Source organism: Phocoena phocoena, chromosome 14 (assembly GCF_963924675.1).
Source record: "Phocoena phocoena chromosome 14, mPhoPho1.1, whole genome shotgun sequence".
Taxonomy (NCBI): domain Eukaryota; kingdom Metazoa; phylum Chordata; class Mammalia; order Artiodactyla; family Phocoenidae; genus Phocoena; species Phocoena phocoena.
In genome coordinates, this window is record NC_089232.1 from 14485324 (window position 1) to 14510777 (window position 25454).

The following is a 25454-nucleotide window of genomic DNA, read 5'->3' on the forward strand; positions in this document are numbered from 1 at the left end:
TCACTCACACTCACCTTCTCTCTGTGGTTCCACCATGACTAGGCCCAGTTGGCCCATTCTGCACTCTGTTGACTTAAGGAAATTTCAGGTGGAAGGAATTTAGATATTTATTGTCCTTACAGAATATGACAGAGAGAAAGCACTCTTAAGTATAGCAAAACATGGAAATTCCCTGGTGGTCCAGTAGTTAGGACTCTGCACTCTCTCTGCTGAGGGCCTGGGTTCAATCCCTGGTCGGGGAACTAAAATCCTACAAGCCACGTGGTACAGCCAAAAAAAAGAGAAAAGTATAGCAAAACACAGTTAAAAAAAAAAAAAAAGAGAGAGAAGAAAAGAAAGAACAAAGGACTTTCTTATAGTATGTTATACTTTAAGAATTTTAACCAACCCCCACAAAGTCCACTCTCGTGGACTCTGCAACTGGCAATCTTCACAGATGGTGCAAGCACCTTGTGCCCCCCAGACCCCAGCCCTCTCCCTCCACCTCAACTCCTTATCTTGCAGATCACCAGAGCTCCTTTAGGTGTCTTTAAACTTGATGCATTAGCCCACTGCTGAGATTCTGCCCTTGGGAGAACCCAACAGATGTCCCGGTAGCAGGAAGCCTGGGTAAGATGGGGGCAGGATGGCTGCGAACACTTATAATAGTACCTGGCTCTGTTCATCTCTTTCTAGTCTCAAACAGTCTCCTTACCTGGGGGCTGTGCACTTGCCTTTCTTCTGCAGGAACACTCCCGCCCCTTGCCTTCCTCTTCCTTCAGGCCACAGCTGAAGTCACCCTCAGCAGGGGTCCCAGACCACAGCAGTCTGTCCCCGACACACTCTCTGGGCTCCCACCGTAATTAAATCTATGGGTACATATCAGGGCTAGACTGTGGACTCCCACTCAGCTGTAAGAGCTCTCAGTGGGTAGCAACTGTGTCTGTCCAGTTCACTGCCAAATCCCAAGTGCCCGGCCCACAGCTTGGCACAGAACAGGCTCTCAAAAAATATTTGCTGTAGCTGCACTCATTCTTTACCGCCTGCTCAAAGACCCCACCTCTCGCCAAACAGCCTCCGTCTCTCTCCTCTGAAAGGCCCATGGCTTGCTCCTAACCCCCGTGCCTAGGCTGAGCACGGTGTCCTGAGGCCCTTTCCCTGTTTATCTGCTTCTCTAAATGCAAATGGTTACCAAGGACTCTTCTCTGGGTACCTTTGACCCTGCCCTCACTCTACTGGATCCTTTCCTCTATTTAACTTAATGAGTGGAGTGGGGGGCATCTATTCTTCCCCCCCCACTCTCCCTGCACTCCACCCCACCCCACCCCCGCCCCCGCCTTGGCCAGATGTAGTATGGCCCTGCTTAGCCTTCTTCCTTCTTCAGCTCATATCCGGAGAGCCAGGCATCTCCTGTTGCCGTTGCTTCCTTGTTCCCTTCTCTCAGGACTGATGAGCAGAAAGAGTATGGACAACTGGCCTGCCTTCTACCCTCCCCCTAGGAGAGACCTGGCGCTGCCACTCACGGATGTGTCTTCATCTGCACATCCTTCCTTGATAGGTGTGGAGAGCCCTGAGATCACCCTCCCCACCTTTACCAACGGAAAAGCTGAGACCAGAGTGGAGATGGATGCTGGGCCTTGGGCCAGAGCCATCTAATTATGTACACAAGACCAAAGTCCTCAGTGCCTCCCACCCCGTCGTCCCGGCTGCTCTACGGACCTGAGCGGTTGTTCCACCGCAAAGGGCGGCCCCTGGTGGTGAGAAGAAGCGTGGTGGCCTGTCCCTCACCCCCTAGACTGGCTGCCAGAGGAAAGGGTGTGGCCTGCAGGACCACCACCAAGGGCTTCATCCAGTTGTCGGTGCAAGAAAAAATCAGCAGGAATCTGTGAAGTTCTACACAAATGAAAGATTAGAAAAATATGTACAAACAGTATTCAAAACCTTAAAGATAACTTCAACTATAATTCCACTATAGGTGGAAGGTGTTACTAAAACAATGAATTTGTTTATGGTTTTTAAATGCCAGTTTAAACAAACTTTTATTGAAAGCATTTGTGCGCTAAGGCTCTCTCTCCCCAAATGGGAATCGTGCTGTTGCCTCAGGATGTGTAACCAGTATAGGTGCAGGTACTTTCAAGTATAGAATATGTATGTTCCTGAGTCGCTCCCAAGGCCCTGAGGGGGAAAGAACCCAACTTTTGGGGCACCTTACCCTTAGACACATTTTCTGTCATGACTTCATAACACTGCCCTGTTACTTTAACTGCACCCTGCTGGCTGGATCTTCAGGAAGCAGGGATAGGCATTAAATGGCTTTGGCATATCCTTGGGCAAGTCACACAGGCTCTTACTGATTCAAGAGTCTGGTGCTAAGTCCTGGAATGCAGGAGAGAATGGGCTCTTATAAAGACTGCACTGATGGGGCAAGGGCTGTCTCCAAGTTTCTATGGTAACTATCTCTCATCTCTAGGGGCAGAGGGGCTACTTAACAAAAAGATGGTTGTCTAGTTACTGAACCCAGGTTTGGCTGCTCCCTATTCAGAAGCCAAAAATTTGAGAGGCAAGTGTCAGTAGAAAGGAAAGGTGCTTTAACCAGAAGAGTGGGCAATCTGGGGAGAAAGTAGACTCGTGTCCAGAGACCAACTCCAAAGATTCTGCTCAGTCGTGACAGTTTTTAAAGGGAAAAATGAGGGGGAAGAATCTCAGTGAATCATCGAGGCAGGAGGTTGGGTTCTGCATCACTCTCCACTGAGGGCAGACTGGCTGACTCTTCAGGTGTGATCTTGCCTGTGTGATCTGCCTGCAGGATTGCTAAGGGGGCAATTGCGGAGAGAGAGCTAGTCATTTTTTAACTGCTTAATTCTTTATTCTTCTTTTTATCTAGGAAAAGACTCAACAGGTTAGAGCATAAGTCAGGAGTTAGTTTCAATTCCTTAGTGAACTCATTCCTGTAATTAGGTTCTTTTAAGGAACAGAAATGGGCAAACAGGAAAGGGGCAAAAATGTTTTCAGTCTTTTTTTTTTAATTTTTTTTTTTTTTTTTAACTTTTATTTATTTATTTATTTTTTTTTTGTGGTACGCGGGCCTCTCACTGTTGTGGCCTCTCCCGTTGCGGAGCACAGGCTCCGGACGCGCAGGCTCAGCTGCCATGGCTCACGGGCCCAGCCGCTCCGCGGCATGTGGGATCTTCCCGGTCCGGGGCACGAACCCGTGCCGCCTGCATCGGCAGGCCGACTCTCAACCACTGCGCCACCAGGGAAGCCCTTTTTTTAAAATTTTAATTTAATATTGGAGTATAGTTGATTAACAATGTTGTATTAATTTCAGGTACAGCAAAGTGATTCAGTTATACATATACATGTATCTGTTCCGTTTCAAATTCTTTTCCTATTTAGATTATTACAGACTATAGAGCAGAGTTCCCTGTGCTCTACAGTAGGTCCTTGTTGGTCATCTATTTTATATATACCAGTGTGTACATGTCAATCCCAATCTCCCAATCTATACCAGTGTGTACATGTCAATCCCAATCTCCCAATCTATTCCCCCAACCACCCTTCCCCACTGTTTTCAGTCTTAACAGAAATACTTGGAAAACCAAGCCTTTGAGAACTTCCCAGGCAGCAATGGACATGCTTAGAGACCACCTAACCAGTACATATGACCCCTACTCCAGTTACCAAAGGGAATCTGGGCGTCCTACTTTGAATATCCTTTCTAGAGTTGTTTCTAATTTTTCCAAGATTAAATTTAGGAATATGTCTAGGAAGCAGCTGGTCTCCACCCAACTACAGAATAATAAACTCTCACTGACATTACAGGGTCGTGGCTATACCGTCATAAACTAAGTATTTTCCTATCTACCTTGATGATCAGGGTCACAGCAGTATATGGCCAGATCAGAAAGTGTAAACTCTGAAAATGGGGTTGGAGACAGAAAGTCCAATGTGTTGCTGGCCACTGTGGTGTCACTGCTCCTGATACAGGTGTAACCTGAATCCTCACTTGGGAGCCAGAAATCAGCTGAGAAGAGGCTTCAGGAGAGAGACTGCCCTGGCCCCGGAAGGTGGGTGAAGTGGGGCCTCAGCACTGCGCATCCCACCAGACAGGCTGGACCCTTGAGCTCCTGACTGGCACTGAAGGGCTTGGGTAAGTCCCTGCTGTAGTGTCTCAGTGGATACTTACGCGACCCGGGAAGTTAGGACAAGAGTCCTGGCGCTTGACGCTGAGGTGTGAGCACTTTGAGAGCCAGCATACTGAATGAGTGCCCTGGTTATTACTTCCGGTCGGCGCCTCAGTGTTATCTGGCTCTGCCATATAAAGCTGATGCCTGGGCGCAGGGCGCTGAGAGCGGTCACACAGCGTGGACCGAACATCCTGACCTATACCCCAGAACTCAAAGGACCCTGGCCTTCCCTGGGCTTCTCCAGGAGGCCTGCAGGCCACACAGAGACCCCAACAGGCTTAGTCCTGCCTCAAGGTCCGGGCTGCTCCTCGCTCCAGGAAAAGGGAGTTCGCTCCAGGCGATGGAGGAGAGGGTCAAGGAGGCAGACTCTGCGTCCCTCCAAGGCAGCTGGCCCAAGCGTCCACCGGCCATCCCCTTCCCCGGCAGTCCCAGCCTGGTAGGGAGGGCGGGGCTCTGGATCGCTGAGAAGTGCTCGGGCCGGCGACCCCACGGTGGAGCAGTGTGTGCGGGGGCGGGGAGCCAGGCTGCGGGGAGAGAAGGGCCCTCTTCCCCACAGCAGGGGAGCCCACACCCCGCACCGGTAAGCCCACCTCGCCAGACGCTGACTTCCGGTCGTGAGCGCCACCCTCCCCCGAAGCCCCGCCCCGCACCCACTGCCTGCTGGGATCTGTAGTTCGTGGGGGAGGGACCAACGCGGCCGGTGCGCGCGTTTGTGTCTGTGTGTTTGTGTGTCTGTGAGTGTGTTTCGAGGCCCGCTGTGGCGTCTCTGTCCTCCTGCTCTCTCCCCCGAGGACCCACTGGTCCCGGGCTTGGCGCAGGGATCGCAGGCCCCCGCTCCCGAGGTCCCGCCCCGCGGCCCACGCTTGCCGGGATTTGTAGTTCGGGCCTGGGTGGGGCCGCAGGTCGGGGGTCCCACCTGGGCCCGGCGTGGTACCATCCTTATTCCTGCTTTTTCCCGCGTGCCCTGGTTCTGGACAGTAGATATGGCGCGGTGTCGCAACTCCAGCCGAGCTCCCCCTGGCCCTTCCCCCGGTCCGCCGCCCCCGCGATGTATATGCCGGCGGCGCCTGGAGGACAAGACGCTAGATGCTAAACTGAGGCACGAAGATGGGCGCGCTCTGGCCGGGTAGGAAGGTAGGGAAAGCCAGAGTGAGGACTTGGCCTGGGAGGCCCAGCCCAGGCCTGCTGGGCAAGGCTGGACTAGGCGACAGACAGTCCAGGGCCCTTTCAGTTCTTAAGAGTCTGCGATCAATGGTGTCTCAAAATGATGACCAGACCCGCCCAGGACTGGCTGGACACATTAGAAGTGATTACCCTATAGAGCTGACAGATAACATTTTTGTCAAATTTAGCGACCCTACAGAAGGAGGCCAGGGAGGGAAAAGGACTCTTCTGACCACAAAAACCAGGAAATGGAGCGACACTGGCCCACGGGTTTGCTTTGAGGATCAAGTTGGGGGGTAGGGGCTGTGTGTGGAGGGGGTGTTTTGTAAACTGTAAAGCCCCGGGCATGGGTGAGGTGTTATCTGAACTCTGAAGCACTGGAGAAAAGGTGCTGGGCCTTCAGGAGCCACACTTTAAAGGAGCAGTTACACTTACTGTAGTTAAGTAAGATGTCCCATTAGGAGAAGCTGGGTCGTAGGTACGTGGAACCTCTCTATACAATTTTTTAAAGTGGGGTGCAAATGGGTGGAGCCAGGACTTAACCATTTATAGGTTACAGAGCCCTTTCATTTGTTGACAGCCTTATTGAATGTGTAATTCAGTGTTTTTAAATATATTCTCAGTTGTGCAATTGTCACCACAAACGAATTTGAGAACATCTTCATCACCCCCAAAAGAAACCTGTACTGATTAGCAGTCACCCCCTAAAGTCCTCATCCCCTCGGACCCTAGGCAACCAGTAATCTACATCCTGTTTCTACAGATTTGCCTATTCTGAACATTTCACATAAATGAAATCATATATGTGGTCTTTTGTGTCTGGCTTCTTTCACTTAGCATGGTATTTTAAAAATTCAGGTTGTAGCATGTATCAGTACTCTGTACTACTTTTTTTTTTTTTTTTTTTGCGGTACGCGGGCCTCTCACCGCTGTGGCCTCTCCCGTTGCGGAGCACAGGCTCCGGACGCGCAGGCCCAGCGGCCATGGCCCACGGGCCCAGCCGCTCCACGGCATGTGGGATCTTCCCGGACCGGGGCACGAACCCACGTCCCCTGCATCGGCAGGCGGACTCCCAACCACTGCGCCACCAGGGAAGCCCTGTACTATTTTTATAAATAAAACTTTTTTTTAAAAATTTTAAATCCCAGTATCTAGAGGATGAGCAGGGGTAGCCCCTTATGTGTGAAGGACTCAGAGCTGGCACTAGCATTCAACGCCGAGAGCAGGATGGGCCTTGGGAGAGGAGGCGGGAGAGCAGTGATGTGCAGTGAATGTTGGGAGGGGAGGCCGGGGGTCCTACCACCTCGCTCTGCATTTACTAAGGGAGTCCCGGAGCACGTTATTTTGACCCCACTTGGCCTCCATTTTCTCATCTGTAAAATGAGGATAATAAGAGGGTCTACTTTAGAGGGCAAATGGGAGGATTAAATGAGAAAATCATATGAAGGACAGTGCCTGGCATATAGTGCCAACGCTCAAGAGTGTTATCTCTTATCATGAACTTACAATGGCGTGAGGACCCAATGTGACCCTGGCCTTGAGGGGGTAAACCTGTCCTCTCGTGTCCTCCCTGGGGACCAGTCCCTCCTGCCCCAGTCACCCGGTACCCTCCCTGCCACCACAATGCTCCACCAGAGCTTCTCCTGGCCCGCTCATTCATGCTGTACTGGACAGTCCTATTTTCCCAACAGGTCACCAAGGAATTCTGGGGTGTCACCATCCAGGACGCCTCTGAGCACCCAGCAGTGATTGAAAAGAAACTTTCTAATCATGAGCTTTATTCAGAAAATATGGCCATCCAGACCCCCAGCTCTTCCTCAGAGAAGCTGAAATGATCTAGAAAAATTCACTGCAGATCAAATTTAAAGCCTAGCAGTGGGCTCTCCTGGTGGAGCAGTGGTTAAGAATCGGCCTGCCAATGCAGGGGACATGGGTTCGAGCCGTGGTCTGGGAAGATCCCACATGCTGCAGAGCAACTAAGCCCGTGCGCCACAACTACTAAGTCTGCGCTCTAGAGCCCGCGAGCCACGACTACTGAAGCCCACACACCTAGAGCCCATGCTCCACAACAAGAGAAGCCACCGCAATGAGAAGCCCTTGCACTGCAACAAAGAGCAGCCCCTGCTCGCCACAACTAGAGAAAGCCTGTGCACAGCTACGAAGACCCAATGGAGCCAAGAATAAATGAAATAAAATAAAATAAATTCATTTAAAAAAAAAAAGAAGAAAAAAAAAAAGACTCGCAGCATCCTGAGTTAGTGCCTTCAAAGGAATATCCTGGGGGAGCTGTGATATTGGAATTTTCAGGTATTGCAACAGATCCCTGCCATCCCGCCACTGCCCCGCCCCGCCCAGGCTGAGGAAATGCAACAGGTCAGCCTGATCTGCCCCTCTGGGTTGGAGTCAGAGGAGCCAGAAGGTACTCCTTGTCTAGTGCTGCATTTTACAGATGGGAAGCAGGCTCAGAGAGGGCCATATGGCAGGGTAGTTAGAGAAGCCAGGTTGGGAACTCGCTTAGGGAGAATCCTTTGCAATTTCAGGAAATTCTTAGCCCCGGAAATCAGTCCATAGCCTGGGTCTATGGGCACAGAACCAGAAAGCTGGCCATCTTGGGCGGCTGCAGACCTTGGCCAGAGCCCACGTAGCCGAAGCCTGGAAGTCAGTCTCCGATGCCTTCCTCTCCTGGTTTATTTTAGCCAGATGTTTGTTTTAGAAGTAGGAGTTTATTAATAATAATGGTAGGCTGCTCGTGTCTAGGCCTTTATTCTTTTCAAAGAGGCTCCCATAGGTCATCTCATTGGATTCCCCACAATCCCTCAAGGTAGGAGGGCTGGGGTAATTGTCCTTGCTTCACACGTGAGGAACCTGTGGTTCAGAAGGTTTAAGTGACTTTCCCAAGGTGACAGAGGCTAGGGCACTGCTAGAATTTGAGGAGTTTGCTCTCTGTTAATTCAGTTAAAAAAAAAATTTTTTTTTTTTTTTGGAGTGTCTCTTACCTGCTGAATGCTCTGCTGGGTGCTGGGGTCACAAGGATGACCTGATATGGTCCCTGGGCTGGAGGAGCTAACAGTGTGATGGGGAAGGCACACACGGCAGATGAGAGAAAGGGGTGGTGAGGGGACTTTCTGGGGTGGTAGAAGTGTTTTATATCTTGGTAGGGATATGGGTTGTATGGGTGTTTGCATATGTGAAGACTCATTCAAACGCACACTTACGATTTGTGATTTTCACTGTAAATTTTACCTTAAAAATGCAGAAAGTGGAAATGCTCTGCCTAGCATAGCATAGCATAGCATACACTATGCCTAGTAGGGTCTTGGTGGGGCTCAGCTGTCCAGAAGCGGGCCAGGGGTTGACTAGGTGGCCCATGGATATAATTCCATCTTTGCTCCCAGGGTATGGCTGAAAAGTTTTCCCACGGAGTCTGAAGACTCAGATGGCCCAGTGGCCTGATGCCCAGAGCACCCAGGGAGGACTAAGGAGGAGGTCAGGGGTTACTGCACATTTCGAGGAGGAGTATTTAGGCTGAGTCTGTAGGTGACCAGTTGGTCAGAGGAGGGTGGACACGTGGGGCGGTTTCTAAGCATTACTCAGGAATGGAGTGTAGTCGCTCAGTGTTGTCCGGGTGGAAAGGAGTAGAACCAGGCTTTGAATTGGGCCCATCAGTGGGCCTTGGAGAAAGTCATGCTGGTTGGAATTTTCCAAGCTGCTTCCCAAGAAAGGAAAAGTCCTCTTACCACTGCATCAAGGGACCATGTCCTAATCCTGATGCCTCTTGTCAGCTGACATTTGCCAGGGTTTGCCTGCTGTGCAGGGCTCTCTCCATTCAGAAGCAAAAATGGAAGTGTGGACCACTTGCTGTCCTGCTCACTTCCGGAAGGCCTAGCCTCTGGGCGCAGACACTGGCTGGTCTGTTTTCCTCTGAATAAAGACAAGAAGGGTGGGACTTCCTTGGTGGTGCAGTGGTTAAGAATCCGCCTGCCAATGCAGGGGACATGGGTTTGATCCCTGGTCTGGGAAGATCCCACATGCCGCGGAGCAACTAAGCCCGTGCGCCACAACTACTGAAGCCCGCACGCCTGGAGCCCGTACTCCGCAACAAGAGAAGCCACTGCAGTGAGAAGCATGTGCACCGCAAGGAAGAGTAGCCCCTGCTCGCCACAGCTACCGCTCACCACAACTAGAGAAAGCCGGTGTGCAGCAACGAAGACCCAATGCAGCCAAAAAAAAATTAAAAATAAAGAATAATAATAAAAAAAACAGAGAAGGGTGAGGAGTTCCAGTTCTAGCACCGGCTTTGAGGCCGGACCAGCCTATATTAGAATCCTGGTTCTGCTACTGAACTAGCAGTGTGACCCTGGACAAGTTACCTACCCTCTCTGAGCCTCCGGGAGACTTCATCTATTAAGCGGCATAATGACAAATAGTTGTGAAGACTGAACGAGGTCACGTTTACAGCACTGAGTACATAGTAAGCACTCAAGGAAGAGTAGCTGTTACAGCTTAATCCAGGCCAAAAATCTTAACAGTTGAGTGGGTTGTGAACACTGCCTTGCTCTCGCCAAGTTTTCTGCCGAGTACTGTTGTTAGTTTCCCGAATACCCGCCCCACTTCTAGGTTCGTTTCAGAGCCGAGTCTCCCCCATGGCGGGGGTGGTGGGGGGAGGGGGAGACGACTATTGCGAGGGGCGGGCTCAGCAGCGCCCCCAGCCAGCTCAGGCCTCGCCCTCTGATTCACTCTGGGCGGCTTTTAGCCGCTCACGTCGGGGGCGGGAGCGGGGAGGGGAGGGCAGGGCAGGGCAGGGCAGGGCGGCAGAGACAGTGGCCGGAGCAAGTCAGCAGGGCGCAGGCAGGCAAGTAGCGCTTGGGGTCTGATCACTCGGCGCCTGGGCTCCCCCTGTAGGGGTCGGAGGGGCTCAGCTGGTCGCGGGCCCCCTCCTCTGCGCGCCCGGCTCCCCCTTCTTCTCTTAGGGGCGCAGCCGCGTGTCTAGTCAGGTCTCCTCGTTTCCCGTAAGGAGGGGCGGGAGGGGGTGAGTCAGTGCTAAAGAGATGCTTTATCTTCCTCCATTTGGGACAAATTGAGCGTACCTGCTGGGGAGACCGGAGAGGGAGGAAAAGTGAGCCTGTTAAAAAACAACTTTTAGAGTCTGGTTACCAGATAATGTGATTAATAACGTTAGTTATTGTTAGAGTTCCAAGGCGCTAGAGAGTCCTAGACTCTTTTAACTGACCTGCTCTTCTGTTTTGCTGTTAGTTTGCAAACGTCTCCCCCACCCCGTACCCACCCTGTGGTGATGGGGCCACCTTTTTAGCCAGGTGAGGCTCCAGTGTGGAGAGAGAGAGCAGTGACTCCCATTCATGCTTGTGCCCTGCGGAATCCAGAGTCCTAGAGCCACCCGGGTTTTGCCCCAGTGCAGACCAGAGTCGACGAACCTCGCTGGGGCCGAGTGGGGCAGGGCGAGGGCGGGGCGCGGAGAGATGATCTGGGGTTTAACTTTCCATTCCTTCCCTCTGCTAAACCGTGAAGGGAGAGGGAATTCAGGCATTGCTTCGGGAGGTGCTGGGGTCCCATGGTAAATTCAGTGTTGGCAAGAGAAATCCATCTAGGTTTATTGAGCGTCTATAACTTGCTCATTAATTATACCATTTCATTTAATCTTCACTTTTGTCTTCATGCCCCTTTTACAGTTAGGGCACAGGGAGGCTCCAGGAAGTTAAGTCAGTTGCAGGAGGAAGCAGAGCCAGTAAGTAGCCAAACTGTCCAACTCTTTCCATTCTGCCGTGTTATCTGCCCAACCAATGGCTCTCGTGAGGACAAGACCCTCTCGTTAAGGCCATGGAGACAATCAGGGGCCAGCTAGCGTTTGTGTTCTTTGAAGAAGACATTCAACTTATCTTGTTCTGGTCCAGAAGTTCTAACACATGCATTGATTCGGTTCCACTGCTGCCCCCTGGGTGGGGCCTGACCCTGAAGGCTGAGCCTTATCTCCAATTAGCCTGTTGATCAACCCTGGGCCAGGCCTGGCTTGTGTCCAGGACAGGTGGGACAGATTTCTGGACTCCGCTGCATCCTCTTGCATGGACTCCACAGGGCATGGAAGCTTCCCATGCTCTGTCTCGTGCTCCCTGTGTAATCACAGGCAAGTCACTTGTGTTCTCAGGGCCTCCATGTTCTCCTCTGGAAAGCGGACAAACGAGTTGGACCAGACTAGCTCCAGGGCCTTACGATGTGATGGAGGCAAGATGGCCCCTGGGTTGAGCCAGAACCAGACTTATTTTTATTGCTGTCCCTCAGAGCACCCTGGGCCGAGACTGTGTGACAGTCAACATCTGGTGAGTGAGAAGCTGAGCAAGGGTAGATTTGAGAGGCATCCAGCATGCAGGACACAGCAAAGAATGTTTTCCCGGCCTCAGCCACTCCCCGGGAACAGAGCTTTAACAACGGCAACAAAAAAAATCAAATGTATGCATTCAGGCGAGGAGAAAGGCAAGTCGAGAAGGAGGAAAAAGTGGTTCAGAGCCAGTGACCCTACCCAGGAAATGTGACTAACCCAGCAGAGGCTGGGGCCAGGCAGACGTGCCTGCCTCAAGCCGGTGAGCGGGGAACGTAGGCAGTCTTGGCTTTCCTGTGGTTTCCCTCGCAGGTCCCAGACTCAGAGCTGCCAGCCCTGGCTTGCAGCCGGTGGAGGCCACTGTGATGGGGCTCCAAGCTGGCGTCGCCTCCACCTCCCTATGGGGGTCTCTGAGGAGCCAGCCTGGCCGCACTCCCTGCTAGTCCCCTATGTCGATCTCCTCCATCAGGGACTGTCTGCCTGCCTAGCACAGTCTACCCTTTCCTGCCCTCGGCACCAGCTGGGGAAGGAGCCCAGGGGTGGGGTCGACGGGTGGGAATATCAGGAGATAGCAGAGGGAAGGGAGAGGCTGCGGTGTGTGTGTGTGGGGGGGGCTGGCTGGAAGGAAGCAGAGCCTGAAAAGCAGAAGTGGGAGGAAGCAGAGCTGCACGGTGAGGTGAAAGTGGAGGGAGGCTCGGCGGGGGATGGGCTGGCCGGGACGCTCTTAGGTGGGCAGGCGAGGGCAGAAACAGAGGCTCACGTTTCTGGAAGCCGCTTTGTCCAGGACTGGTGTGCCCCACCTGCCGTCCTTTCCAGTCACTGGAGCCTCAACTGCCCGGGCAACGGGTGGATTGGGCTCAGCCTACGGATGAGGAACTCCTGGGCCGGGGCTTGTCCTGGCTTGTGGTGTCCAACCTCCTGACAGAGGCCACTGCACTGAGTGACCGGACACCTGGAGGTCCTCAGCCAGCCTGGAGGTGCATTCAGATTTGAGGATGCTTGTTCCTAAGACAGGATGCTGGCGTGATGGTAGATAGGTGGGCTGGAATGGCTGGGGTGGGGGTGGGCAGGCCTCACATTTGAATTTAGACTGTGTGGCACGGTCCATTTTTTTTTTCTGACCAGGATCGAAGCCGTGCCCTGTGCAGTGGAAGCGTGGAGTCTTAACCACTGGTGGCACGGTCCATTATTTTGCAAATTCAAGAAGACCCCAGCCCACGGTCCAGCCAGCTGCCTGGGGTAGGGTAGGGGTGGGTGCGGGAGCGAAGGTGGAGCCAGGAAAGGGTAGGAGTCCTGCTTGGTGTCAAGGGAGAGAACACTGGCCGAAGAGCTTCCAGGCAAGGCCTCTGGACCCAGCAGCTCCTGCAGATGTCCAGGTTCCAGGCTGGGAGGAGCTGGTGTCATTTCAAGTGCTGACACTCACCCCTTTCTCTTTCTAGGGGAGAAGGGTAGGGGCTGTTGCATTTCACACCTAAGGGCAAACCGGGACTGTGCGTTGAAGGGACCTGTTGGGAGTCAGTGGACTCGGGATCTGAGGAAGGCACAGATAGCGGGGAACACCTGTCATTCTGACAGCTGGCAAGCACTGCTGCAAAGGTCTGCATAACTGACCCCCCCACTTCACAGTGTGTCCTCAAAGCCCGGCTCCTTCCTGAGTCAGGACCTTGGGACAGCCAGCAGGGCAAACATCCTGCCCCTACCCCTAGCCTCTGCTTTCTGCCTCCAGGGCTGCTCCTGCCTGTTGATTTTACTGTGCTATCTCTTTTTTTCTTTTAATTAATTTATTTATATTTATTATTTTCTTGGCTGCATTGGGTCTTCGTTGCAGCACACAGGCTTTCTCTAGTTGCGGTGAGCAGGGCTACTCTTGGTTGCAGTGGGCAGGCTTCTCATTGCGGTGGCTTCTCTTGTTGCGGAGCACGGGCTCTAGGCGCGCAGGCTTCAGAAGTTGTGGCATGTGGGCTCAGTAGTTGTGGCTCGCAGGCTCTAGAGCTCAGGCTCAGTAGTTGTGGTGCACTGGCTTAGCGGCTCCACGGCATGTGGGATCTTCCTGGGCCAGGGCTCGAACCCGTGTCCCCTGCACTGGCAGGTGGATTCTTAACCACTGCGCCACCAGGGAAGCCCTCCTGTGCTACCTCTTAGGCTCCATCTGGTCTAATAACTGGAGAAAGTCCAGTTAATCAAATACATTCTCTGAGCGCCTGCAGGGTTCCAGGCACAGTGTAAGGTTCCAGCTCGATCCAAAAGGGCAAAATATGCCTCCTCCTCAAAAGACCTTTATAGTCTAGTTGGGGAGATGGCCAGGCCCATAACCCAGCACACTGTGGCAGGGTGGGAAAAAGTAAAGGCTTTAACGTAAGAGGTACAGAAGCAGCTGCCTTTTGAGGTGGTGAGTTCCCCATCACTGGAAGTGGTGGAGAAGAGGATGGTGAGGGATGTAGGGATTGGGAGGCAGATATGGAAGAGGATTAACTAGGTACTAAGCCTCCTTCTAATGCCAACATCTGTGATTCTGTGACATTCCCCACGTAGGGGAAGTTTGTCTGCGGTCCCTTGCATGTGATGGCTTCCTGCTTCTCCACCCCCATCAGCTAGACCTTGAGACTCGCATGGGTTATTCTTTATTTCTGTGCCCTTCTGCCCTCATTTTGCCCAGTGCCAAGCTCCCAATATAGACCCTGAATGGAATTGAATAGACCCTGTTGTGGGCTGCTTAAGGAATGCAGGAGTACCGGGCATGTCCCCTGCTCTGGTTGAGCGGTCAGGTCATGCTCCAAGACAGCCTGTAAGCAGGAAATGAAGGGTGTGCTCCTAGGTGAGAGGGCTGGGAGACCTCCCAGAGAAGGCCGAGGCCACCCAGTGTCCTAGAAGTCTCCTCAGATGGCTGCGGCTTGAAATGGGCCCAGAGGGGTGGTGGGGCTTGGATGGATGTGAGGTGGAGCTTCACACTGAGGAAGCTGAGGAGCTGTGGGCTTGGGCAGAGGAGCTGGAGGGAGAGGAGTGACAGGCCGAAGGCAGTGGGCACTTGCGGGGCAGAACTGTGAGCAGAAGGCTGGTGGGCATCTTTACAGTCATCTGGAACTTCTCCAACACTGACATCCGGGCTCCACCCTGGAGAGTCTGGTTTTTATTTTTAAAGAATCAATTTTATTTACTTATTTATTTTTGGCTGCGTTGGGTCTTCGTTGCTGCGCGCAGGCTTTTCTCTAGTTGCGGCGAGCGGGGGCCGCTCTTTGTTGCGGTGCGCGGGCTTCTCACTGCGGTGGCTTCTCTTGTTGTGGAGCACGGGCTCTAGGCACGCGGGCTTCAGTAGTTGAGGCACGCGGTCTCAGTAGTTGTGGCGCACGGGCTTAGTTGCTCCACGGCCTGTGGGATCTTCCTGGACCAGGGCTCGAACCCGTGTCCCCTGCATTGGCAGGTGGATTCTTAACCACTGCGCCACCAGGGAAGCCCCGAGAGTCTGGTTTTAACTGGCCTTGGCACTGGGATTTTTTTTAAAGCCCCCAGATGACTCTGATATGCAGGCAGGTGTGAGATGCTGGTCTGGACAGAGTTAACTGGCAGCATAAGAACCACCTAGAGCATAGTTCAAAATGCAGATGCCCATCCTCACTCCAGACCCGTGGAATCAAAATCTTCAGGCCCTGGCCTCGATGTTTTTATAAGATCCCAAGGTAATTCTAACCGGCGGCTGGGCTGGAAAGCCAAAGTGATGAGGGCCAGGCCGCCAACCCCTCTCACCTAAACACTGCACTGGCCTGTAGCCTCGCAAGTGAGCTGCCTGCTTTTGAGTTATGGCCTGAGCTCTCAGGTCGGGACACAGAACAAAAAAATATGGGAATCCTCTGGCAGTCCAGTGGTTAGGACGCCACGCTTCCACTGCAGGGGCGCGGTTCGATCGGTGGATGGGGAACTAAGATCCTGCATGCCGTGTGACACGGCAAAAAAAAACCCAACAGTAGACAGCTGACAGTTGGCCCACTTGTTCACGCCATCTCTGTCCACGAGCTCTCCTCACTGGCTTGGTCTTGGGGGTGGCCACGTCACCACTTCAGGCCTGAGTCGCAGGCTGAGCTGTCCGTTACAGGGGATGTGGGCACAGCATGTGACCCTATGTGGGATGGAGAACCATTAAAGGTTCCCTCCTCCAAGCCTCCCCCTCACTGCCTCCCCTCTACCTTGGGGAAGTGTGGTTCCAAAATGCCTTCAGCTATGCTTTAAGTTAGGAAGGAAAAGGAAAGTCGGTTTCACCTGGTATTTTACACCCATGGCCACTGCTCCTGTTTCCCCCTCTGTTTCCTACTCAGACTCAACATCCTCTGCTCTCCCCGTCCATCCCCCAAAGATTGCCCTTTGCCCTTCCTGCTTCCCCAGCCCCCAAGAGTCTCCTAATGGTGCCTTTTAACCCTGAAGTTCCCCAGGTCCTTCCCTTGCACCACAGGGGCTCCCTGTTAGCTGCATAGCATGAACTGGGTGGCAGTGCTTGCTGGTGTGGGCTCTGCGTTTGCAGCTAAAGAAAGAAACCCTCTAGTCATGGGAACGTAGGAAAGAGTGAGTGAAGCTATGGCTACTGCACTTGTGAAAAATTTTTAAAAGATAGTATTTTTTTTTAAATGCTTGCCTTTAGCACTTTGTTTTTTCCCTGAATAACTTCTGTCCAAAACAGGTTGCTCTTACTGACCTACAGAATAAAGATGATATTCATCATCCTGGCATTTGAGGGGAGCTGGGCATACAGAAGTGATACCTGAGACACAGAGGTAGAGAACAAACGTAGGGACACCAAGGGGGAAGGGGGTGGGTGGGATGAATTGGGAGATTGGGATTGACATATATACACTATTGATACTATGTATAAAATAGATAACTAATGAGAACCTACTGTATAGCACAGGGAACTCTACTCAATGCTCTGTGGTAACATAAATGGGAAGGAAGTCCAAGAAAGAGGGGATATGTGTATACGAATAGCTGATTCACTTTGCTGTACAGCAGTTAGTAACACAACATTGTAAAGCAACTATATGCCAGTACAAATTAATTAAAAAAAAAGAAGAAGAAGAAGAAGAAGTGATAGCTGATGCCTGGGAACGGGGTGGGGTCGGAATTCCCTAGGGAGGGAGTTTAGTATTAGAGAAGGCACTAAGTCTAATGTTAGCTGTAGCTTTTTTTGTTTTTCTGAGATTTTTTTGTTTGCTTTTGGTAGATGCCTTTTATCAGGTTAAGGAAGTTCCCTTCTATTCCTAGTTTGCTAAAAGCTTTTTTTTTTTTAATCAAAAATGGATATAGAATTTTTCTAAATAATTTTTCTGTATCTACTGAGATGATTTTATGTTTGTTCATGTGGCTCGTTAATAGGGTGGATTACATTGATTTTCAGATGTTAAACCAACTTTGCATTCCTGGAGTAAACCCTGTTTAGTCATGATGTTTTATCTTTTTATATATTTCTGAACTCCATATTCTAAAATTTTGTTAATATTTTTTTCCTGTGTTCATGAAGGATCTTGGTCTAATTTTCTTTTCTATAATATATTTATCTGGTTTTGTTGTATCAGGAAAATGGTGGCAGCATGGGATGAGCCGGGAAGTGCTCTCTTGTTTTCTAGAAGAGTTTGTGTAGAATTGGTATTATGCCTTCCTTAAGTTTTCGGTAGAATTTATCTGGACTTGGAATTGTTTGGAGGCGGGGGAGTTTTTAAGTACAATTTCAATTTCTTTAATAGATATTAGATGGTCATCTCTTTTGTTTCTGTATTGGAAATTTGCATCTTTTCTTAATCAGTTTGTCTAAAGGGTCATCAATTTTATTGATTTGTCCAAAAACCAGCTTCACTGATTTTCTCTATTGTTTTGGTTTTTGGTTTATTGATTTTAAGTCATTGACTTTAGACTTTTCAAATATAAGCAGTTATTGCTTAGAGAGATGTATCCCAGCCTCATGCAATGCCCAGAGTTAGGAGTTTGGAAGCAGAAGAGGTCACAGCAAGGGGAAGACACCGGCCCAGGGCCAGAGACTCCTAGTGCTTTTCACTAGTCACTGTGTGATTTGGGACTTAGACTCTCTGAGCCTGAGTTTCTTTGCCCGCATAATGGAGCCAGGGATAATCTCCTCTTGAGCTCTTGGAGATGAATTAGTTGAGTATGAAAGCACTTGGCCACCCGGAAGGACCTCCCCAGACCAATGTGAAGGCTGGTTATCATGACATTTGTAATAATAATGGCTTCTTCTGTCTTTCCAGATCCGGAGACCATGTACTCACCCATCCCCCAGAGGTAGGCTATGCACCCCGTTCCCTTCACCCCTCCCCTCTTCTCTTCCAAGGGCTGCCCCTCCTCACCCCCACACCGCAGTCCCCAGGCCTGCCCAGGTCTCTCTGCTCGTCTCCTCCACCACTTGTGGTCCTCGGCCACCACCAACCCTCCCCCCTCCCGCAGTGGCTCTCCGTTCCCAGCCTCGGTGCAGGATCCCGGCCTGCACGTATGGCGGGTGGAGAAGCTGAAGCCGGTGCCCGTGGCCCCTGAGAACCAGGGCATCTTCTTCTCGGGAGACTCCTACCTGGTACTGCACAATGGCCCGGAAGAGCTCTCTCACCTGCACCTGTGGATAGGTAAGTAAGAGAGGGCTGGGAGGACTGGTGGGGGGACTGGCCCGGGGAGGGGTCGGGGCTGGCAAGGGTCTCACGGGCCGTGCCCTGCCACCTCCCACTCGCCCCAGGCCAGCAGTCGTCCCGGGATGAGCAGGGGGCCTGCGCCGTGCTGGCCGTGCACCTCAACACCCTGCTTGGGGAGCGGCCTGTGCAGCACCGAGAGGTACAGGGCAATGAGTCCGACCTCTTCATGAGCTACTTCCCACGTGGCCTTAAGTACCAGGTGAGAGCCCACCTCCCGTACCCCAACCTGCGGCTGCTCTCAGACTCGGGACCCCTTCCAGCTGGTCCTTACCCTTCAAAAGTCCCAGACCCACACGGGGCTGGGTCCTCCCCACCTTTCTGCCTGCCTCCCAGTGGGATGGGGTGTGGAGTGCTCGGGCCTCCATTCAGGCTGGCCATCTGGGCTGCAGGAAGGTGGCGTGGAGTCAGCATTTCACAAGACGTCGCCAGGGGCCACCCCAGCTGCCATCAGGAAACTCTACCAGGTGAAGGGCAAGAAGAACATCCGTGCCACCGAGCGGGCACTGAGCTGGGACAGCTTCAACACAGGGGACTGCTTCATCCTGGACCTGGGCCAGGTGGGTAGGCAGGGTTGACTGAGTGTCCACCTGTGTTGGCACTGTGTGTGTGTGTGTGTGTGTGTGTGTGTGTGTGCGTGCACGTGTGTGTTTTGGCCGTGTCTCGAGGCTTCTGGGATCTTAGTTCCCCAACCAGGATTGAACCTGGGGCCACAGCAGTGAAAGCGCTGAGTCCTAACCACTGGACCCTCAGGCAACTCCCTGGCATTGTGGGGGTTTTTTTTTAGGCAGAGGTCTTCTTAGAAGCCCATATGATTTAAATTTATTTATTTATTTACTTATGGCTGGGTTGGGTCTTCGTTTCTGTGCGAGGGCTTTCTCTAGTTGCGGGGAGCGGGGGCCACTCTTCATCACCATGCACGGGCCTCTCACTGTCCCTGGTGGCCTCTCTTGTTGTGGAGCACAGGCTCCAGACGTGCAGGCTCAGTAGTTGTGGCTCACGGGCCTAGCTGTTCCGCTGCATGTGGGATTCTCCCAGACCAGGCCTCGAACCCGTGTTCCCTGTATTGGCAGGCAGATTCTCAACCGCTGTGCCACCAGGGAAGCCCCAGCATTGTGTTTTAAAAGGTCAGGGACCAGGAGGCCAGGGCAAAGGGAGAGGGGCTGAGAAGCTATAAGCCCATTCCAAGTGGGGTCACTGCAGCCATTACAAGACATCCCTGTATTTCTTAGGACAGAAACCTCACTCTTCTGTCTGGCCATCGCCTCTGACACTGGAGCCTACTCTCTCATACTCCTGGAGCCTTTGCAGCTCCGAGTTACGCCGCCTCCCAGCCCATGCGTTAATCACTTCGCTCATCCCTTCCCTCCGTGAATCTATGTGTCTGCTCTGAGCCAGCACGGGGACCACAAATTGCTCACCCAGGGCACGCAGCCAAGACGGGCCTGTCACTGGCTGTAACCCATGGCAGGAGGTGATGAGGGCCCTCTTAGGGGCAGTGGCCTGTGCTGGGGGAGCTGGGGGCAGGGAGAGGCCTTCTAGCCCAAGCCCAAGCCCTTGTCCCAGGGAGGCGCCATTTGACTGGACCCTCATGGAGGGGAAATGCCCTTCCAGGCGAAGATGATGGGTAAGCCGAGGCACTGAGACAGATAAGGGTGCAGACATGCATGTCGACGGCAGGGAAGGATGTAGCCTGACCGGGACCCAGGGTGGGAACAGGAGCGGCGGGAGTGGAAATTGCTAAGGAGCTGAGATCCAGGGAAGGAGGAGACTGATTCTCTGAGGGTCTGGACCGCATCTGTTGTGCTAAAGATTTGGGACAGGAAGAGCAACCCAGATGCTCTTTGGAAGGAGGACTGGAAGCAGTGAGATGGAGGCAGGGGACCCGCTCAGGAGGGGTGATGAGGGCCATGCCTGGCGGGGGTGCAGAGGTGTGTGAGACACTGGGCCCAGGGATGTCATTCACCCATTCATTCATTCAATAAGTGTTTATTCTAGGCCTAAAGATGTGCCCGTTTCTGTTTTGGCACTGGGCCAAGCCAAGCCAAACAAAACAGAACAGTCATGCCCTAAGGAGGCTTACTTTCTAGTCAGGGAAGATAGATTATAAACAAGATAAAGATGTTTCAATATATGACACAAGTAAGGTGGAGAAAGATGGAGATGCGGGGCAGAGAATCGCTCTTGCCAAAGACTGTCATTCCCGTCCCCAGAGAGGCCTTGGTTCCCCTCTGCCTTTTTTTTTTTTTTTTTTTTTGTGGTACGCGGGCCTCTCACTGTTGGGGCCTCTCCCGTTGCGGAGTACAGCCTCCGGACGCGCAGGCCCAGCGGCCATGGCTCACGGGCCCAGCCGCTCCGCGGCATGTGGGATCTTCCCGAACCGGGGCACGAACCCGTGTCCCCTGCATCGGCAGGCGGACTCTCAACCGCTGCGCCACCAGGGAAGCCCCCCTCTGCCTTCTTGATTGTCTTTGATCGTCTTGACTCAGAGGGCAGTTCTGCGGACCCTGTGAAGGGCAGGATGCAGGCAGTTGGCTCTAACCCGCGCCTCCCCGCTTCCCTCCAGAACATCTTCACCTGGTGTGGTGCAAAGTCCAACATCCTGGAGCGTAACAAGGCGCGGGACCTGGCGCTGGCCATTCGCGACAGCGAGCGGCAGGGCAAGGCCCAGGTGGAGATTGTCACCGATGGAGAGGAGCCTGCCGACATGATCCAGGTTGAGAGATGTGGGGAGGGTAGCTCTGCTTGGCAGCCACCGAGAGGGGCAGTGATCAGCTGGGGGCACGAGGGTGATGGGTGGAGGGCTGTGCTGCTCAGGGCTTGGCTAACTCATCAGGTGCCTCGGTGGGATTCAGAGTCAAGTACCCCTCGGGACGGAGGGACTGGTGGCCGGGCAGGAGGACCTAGCCCTCCCCACCTCTGCTCGGCGCCCTTGTGCAGACAGAGTTTGTCCCACTGGGGCGGTGGCCCTGGGTGTGAGGGGTTGGGAAGGTCCAGGCTGAGTGCCTAGGAATCCCTGGAAACGTGGCCTGCCCTGACCCCTGCAGGTCCTCGGCCCCAAGCCCGCTCTGAAGGAGGGCAACCCTGAGGAAGACCTCACAGCTGACCAGACAAACGCCCAGGCTGCGGCTCTGTATAAGGTGGGCACCCCAGGCCTGCCCTAGGACCAGGCGGGGTACGAGCCTGGTGCTTGTGGGGCTGAAAGGAGGGGAGAAAGCAGTGGGAGGCTGGGCCAGGCACCAGGGTGGTTCATCCAGGGCTTGGAGTGAGGGTAGGATGGGAAGTGAACGGATGCTGGAGGAGATGAATACCACTTCGCTTCCGGCCCATTCTTGGAGAAGGAGGTTTGAAACAAGCCCACGCGGAGCTTTACTTTGTGGGATTCTTTACCTTCACTCGTAATTGGGAGTCTACTTAATTTCCATGGATTCTGGGGCTCTGTGAGGCAGTGATTGAGCCTGAAGTAGGGCTGGGGGTCGCCCAGGATTTGCCTGTAGTGTTTCCTCCACCTCTGGTCTGCTGCTTGGCCTGGGGCGGCGGGTGGAGCCACAGCGGGGTGGAGGTGACACGGCACTGCCCATCCTCCCCCAGGTCTCTGATGCCACTGGACAGATGAGCCTGACCAAGGTGGCCGACTCCAGCCCCTTTGCCCTCGAGATGCTGATACCCGACGACTGCTTTGTGCTGGACAACGGGCTCTGCAGCAAGATCTACATCTGGAAGGGTACGTGTGGCTTCTGCACCCCAGCCTGAGACCCCTGCAGCCGCTGACCGGGCAAGGCTTCCCGCGGGAGGGCTCGGCCGACCCAGAGAAGGCGGACTCAGGGAGCCTCCGCGGCTCTGGGTTTTCTCAGGGTTTCCTGTGCCCAGCCCAGGCAAGGGTTCTGCACTTTTAGCCTGCCTCCGAATCACCCGAGGGCCTGTTAACACCCATAGCTGGAAGCCACCCCTGAGATTCTGATTCACGAGGCCTGTACCAGAGCCTGAGAATTCGCACATCTAACCAGCTCCCAGGCCTTGCTGCTGGTCCGGGGACTGCGTGTTGAGGGCCACTGTCACAGAGCTCTCCTAGGCCTTTGGCTGCTGGGACCCCTGATCCTGCCATTCTGCCTTGGGGTGTGAGAGATCGATTTTAGATATGAAATCCCACCTTATGCAGTGGGTAGAGAACTGGTAGAACTTGTTTTTCCAAGAGATTGGGTTGGCTGGGAATGAAATACTGTTGTGTGGAAGCCTGTTTGCTAGATCCAACTCCGAAAATGTAACAAACCTCTGAGTCTCTGAGCGGTACCGGGAGCCTCCTTACTTCTCTGTGCTTGTCTTTTTTCTTGAACGTGTCTCACCTCCCTGCCCACATTATAAATCTCTTGAAAGCAGGAACCATATGGTCTCTAGTGTCCTGACGAGATAGCATGTGCTCAAGAAATATTTGTGGGGTCAACCAAGGCCAAGAGAAATTCCCAGCCAGGAGGATGGAGAAACGTTAGGTGTTCTAACTTGGCAGCTACTAGGCAGGAACACTCTTGCCTCAGGGAAGGGCCAGGAGTGGCAAGCAGTAGGGCAGCTTTCTAAGAAGTAAGGCGGTTGGGTGGGGGGGGCATTGTGCTTCTGGGGCTGACTTTTCCCTCCTGCCTCTGGGTACCTTCCCACAGACCCAATGGGGTGGGCGTGGTGCTCCCAGATGCCCACGGAAGTGTATTTAACCCCAAGCAAAGAACCAAGACACCGGGACTTCCCTGGTGGTCCGGTGGCTAAGACTCCGCGCTCCCAATGCAGGGGACCCAGGTTCGCTCCCTGGTCAGGGAACTAGATATCGCACGCGCAACTACAGAGCCCTCACACGGCAACGAAGATATCCGGCATAGCCAAACAAATGCATATTTAAAAAAAAAAAAAAAAGAACCAAGAAACCAGTGGAGAAACAGGAAACTTGGGAGCAAGGAAGAGAAATATTTCGTAGTCACAAAGGAAGGGTACAGCACATTAATTTCAGACACGTTGTCGCTAACTAGATTTTCATAGCCTGGCTGGAGAGCCAGCCACAGTTTACAACATTGTCTCTGTGGAAAAGCACCTCCAGCTGGAGCCAGTTTGGTTAAAGGGACTGCCTGCAGGCGGGAAGGGAGGCTCTTAGTTGGCATAACTGTTAGGCCGATGTTGGCATCTGGCTTTGTGGGAGTAAGATTACAATCAATCACATCCTTTTTTTTGTCCAGTTGCATTTTGCAAAACAACAGTTGATAACAGTGCAGTTGACAGACTCAAAAGGCGAGGGGCCCTGGAGTGGGAGAGAGGGGCCTGAAAGTCTGATGCCAGGGAAACATTAGTTCTCCCTGAATATCCCTAGGGCCCTGGCCCTAGCAGAAGGCTTTGATGATTGGAGCGGGCAGAGGGCAGTTTTCATCTGGAGCTGCCAGGTTGGGAGGGGCTAACCTCCCCCCCTCCAAAGAGCCCCCTGAGTGTTCTTAGTGCCTCCTGGTCCATTTATTTTAAAAGGAGCCAGCTATTCTCTGAACCCCTTTAATTCTCCTCGAGAGAAGCGGGGTGTGGGCTAGAGAGGGTACCTTCTCTTTTACAAAATCTCCTCCTGGGAATTCACTGGTGGTCCCGTGGTTAGGATTCTGGGCTTTCACTGCTGGGGGCCCTAGTTCGATCCCTGGCCGGGGAACTTAAGATCCCGCAAGCCTCGCGGAGCGGCCAAGAAATAAAAAAAGGTCTCCTCCCTACGATCCAGGGCGCAAAGCTAACGAGAAGGAACGGCAGGCGGCCCTGCAAGTGGCTGAGGACTTCATCGCCCGCATGCGGTATGCCCCAAACACTCAGGTGAGGAGCCTCCCTTCCCCCCAGCGCCCCCCTCCTGGGGCTCTTCCCTGGCCTCCTGCCTCTCTGACTGGACAAGAAGGGCGGGAAAGCCTGGGGCACAGTCAGAAGCAGTCAGGCCTCCCTCCCAGACCCACCCAGTGGGAAAGCCCTTCTCAATCCTTCCAAGTTTTACAATACGTGGTATTTTCTAAGAGGACGTTTGGGCAGTGCTCCCCTGGGAGCCCAGCAAGTCCGGTGCACCTCTGGAGCTTGTGCACCTCCTCTGGGCCAAGGTCCCTAGCTGGTTCTGCCCCTTCTCATCCCAGCACGGCGACACCACAGGTCAACCCGATGGGAACTGATAAGGCTCATGTATAATTGGTGCATCTGTGAAACTGCACCTGAGTCCTTGAAGCAATCTGTTTTCTCAGCCCGTGTCCCTGTAATCTTTCTCGTCTCTTGGCTTATCTGGAGGAACATCCCTGGCCTGGATGGCATATGGACTTGGGCCTGGTGCCCATCACCCTCCTCCCTGGCTCCGGCCCTCCCCGGCAGAGGCAGAGGTGGCAACCTTGTGAACCAGACTCCTCCCTTGCTGATCCCACAGGTGGAGATTCTGCCCCAGGGCCGCGAGAGTCCCATCTTCAAGCAATTCTTCAAGGACTGGAAATGAGGGCGGGCGTCTGCCTGCCCCCACCTGCCCGCTTGCTTCTCCTCCAGCTTCCCGGTCAGTGCCGAGGTGCCCCCGCGGATTATCAATAAAGGAGACCAGTGCCCTCTGCCTGCACTGCCTGCCTTGGGCTAATTCTTCCCGCCCCACCTAGTCATGCCGGGCGGAGTAGGGCCCGGGGGACAATCCCACAACCCGTGAGAGGCCGGAGCTGGCTTTGCACGATGAGGCAGAGGGGCCAGGAGTCCCAGTGGGCCTGGCAGGCACTGCTGTGAACCCAATAGGGAGGTGGCACAGGGCCAGGGCTCAGGATCACTTTCAGCCCGAGGTTCGGTTCAGTCTCACATTCCCAACTGGGAGAAGGTTGTGGCGGCGGGTATGGGATGCATCTCCGTTCAAGCCAGTATTTCCTCAGGTGCCCCAATAATCCACTGCAAGGCAGCTTCCAAATGATGTGTGATCGCCAAGCAAGAGCACAGCTCTACACCTCTGTGCGGGAGGCTGGCTTGTCACGTCGTTGCATCGGGTATTCGGCTGATGAGCTCAGGGCCACGTGGGGCCGTGGGAAAAGCACCAGACTAGTGTCCGAGGGTCATGGGGTCTGGTCCTCACCTGCCTCTGTTTGAGCCTGGGCAAGTTGCTTTTCCTCA

General features: G+C 53.3%; 1 protein-coding gene across 3 annotated transcripts; it reads left to right on the forward strand.

The window, feature by feature from the left end:
• Positions 1-10416: 10416 nt before the first annotated feature.
• CAPG (capping actin protein, gelsolin like) lies at positions 10417-24918 on the forward strand. Of its 3 annotated transcripts, XM_065890905.1 has the most exons (11): positions 10417-10446; positions 11018-11073; positions 17904-17937; positions 18100-18272; positions 18380-18534; positions 18725-18892; positions 20899-21048; positions 21380-21472; positions 21924-22056; positions 24067-24155; positions 24742-24918. In XM_065890905.1, the coding sequence occupies exons 3-11, from the start codon at positions 17915-17917 to the stop codon at positions 24805-24807; spliced, it is 1050 nt and encodes a 349-aa protein (XP_065746977.1). In that variant the 5' UTR covers positions 10417-10446; positions 11018-11073; positions 17904-17914; the 3' UTR covers positions 24808-24918. The 3 variants fall into 3 exon arrangements, with proteins under 3 accessions (XP_065746977.1, XP_065746978.1, XP_065746979.1); XM_065890906.1 differs by lacking the exons at positions 10417-10446; positions 11018-11073 and having other exon boundaries at positions 17915-17937; positions 20899-21003; positions 24742-24917; XM_065890907.1 differs by lacking the exons at positions 10417-10446; positions 11018-11073; positions 21380-21472 and having other exon boundaries at positions 17915-17937; positions 24742-24917.
• The last annotated feature ends 536 nt before the right edge of the window (positions 24919-25454 follow it).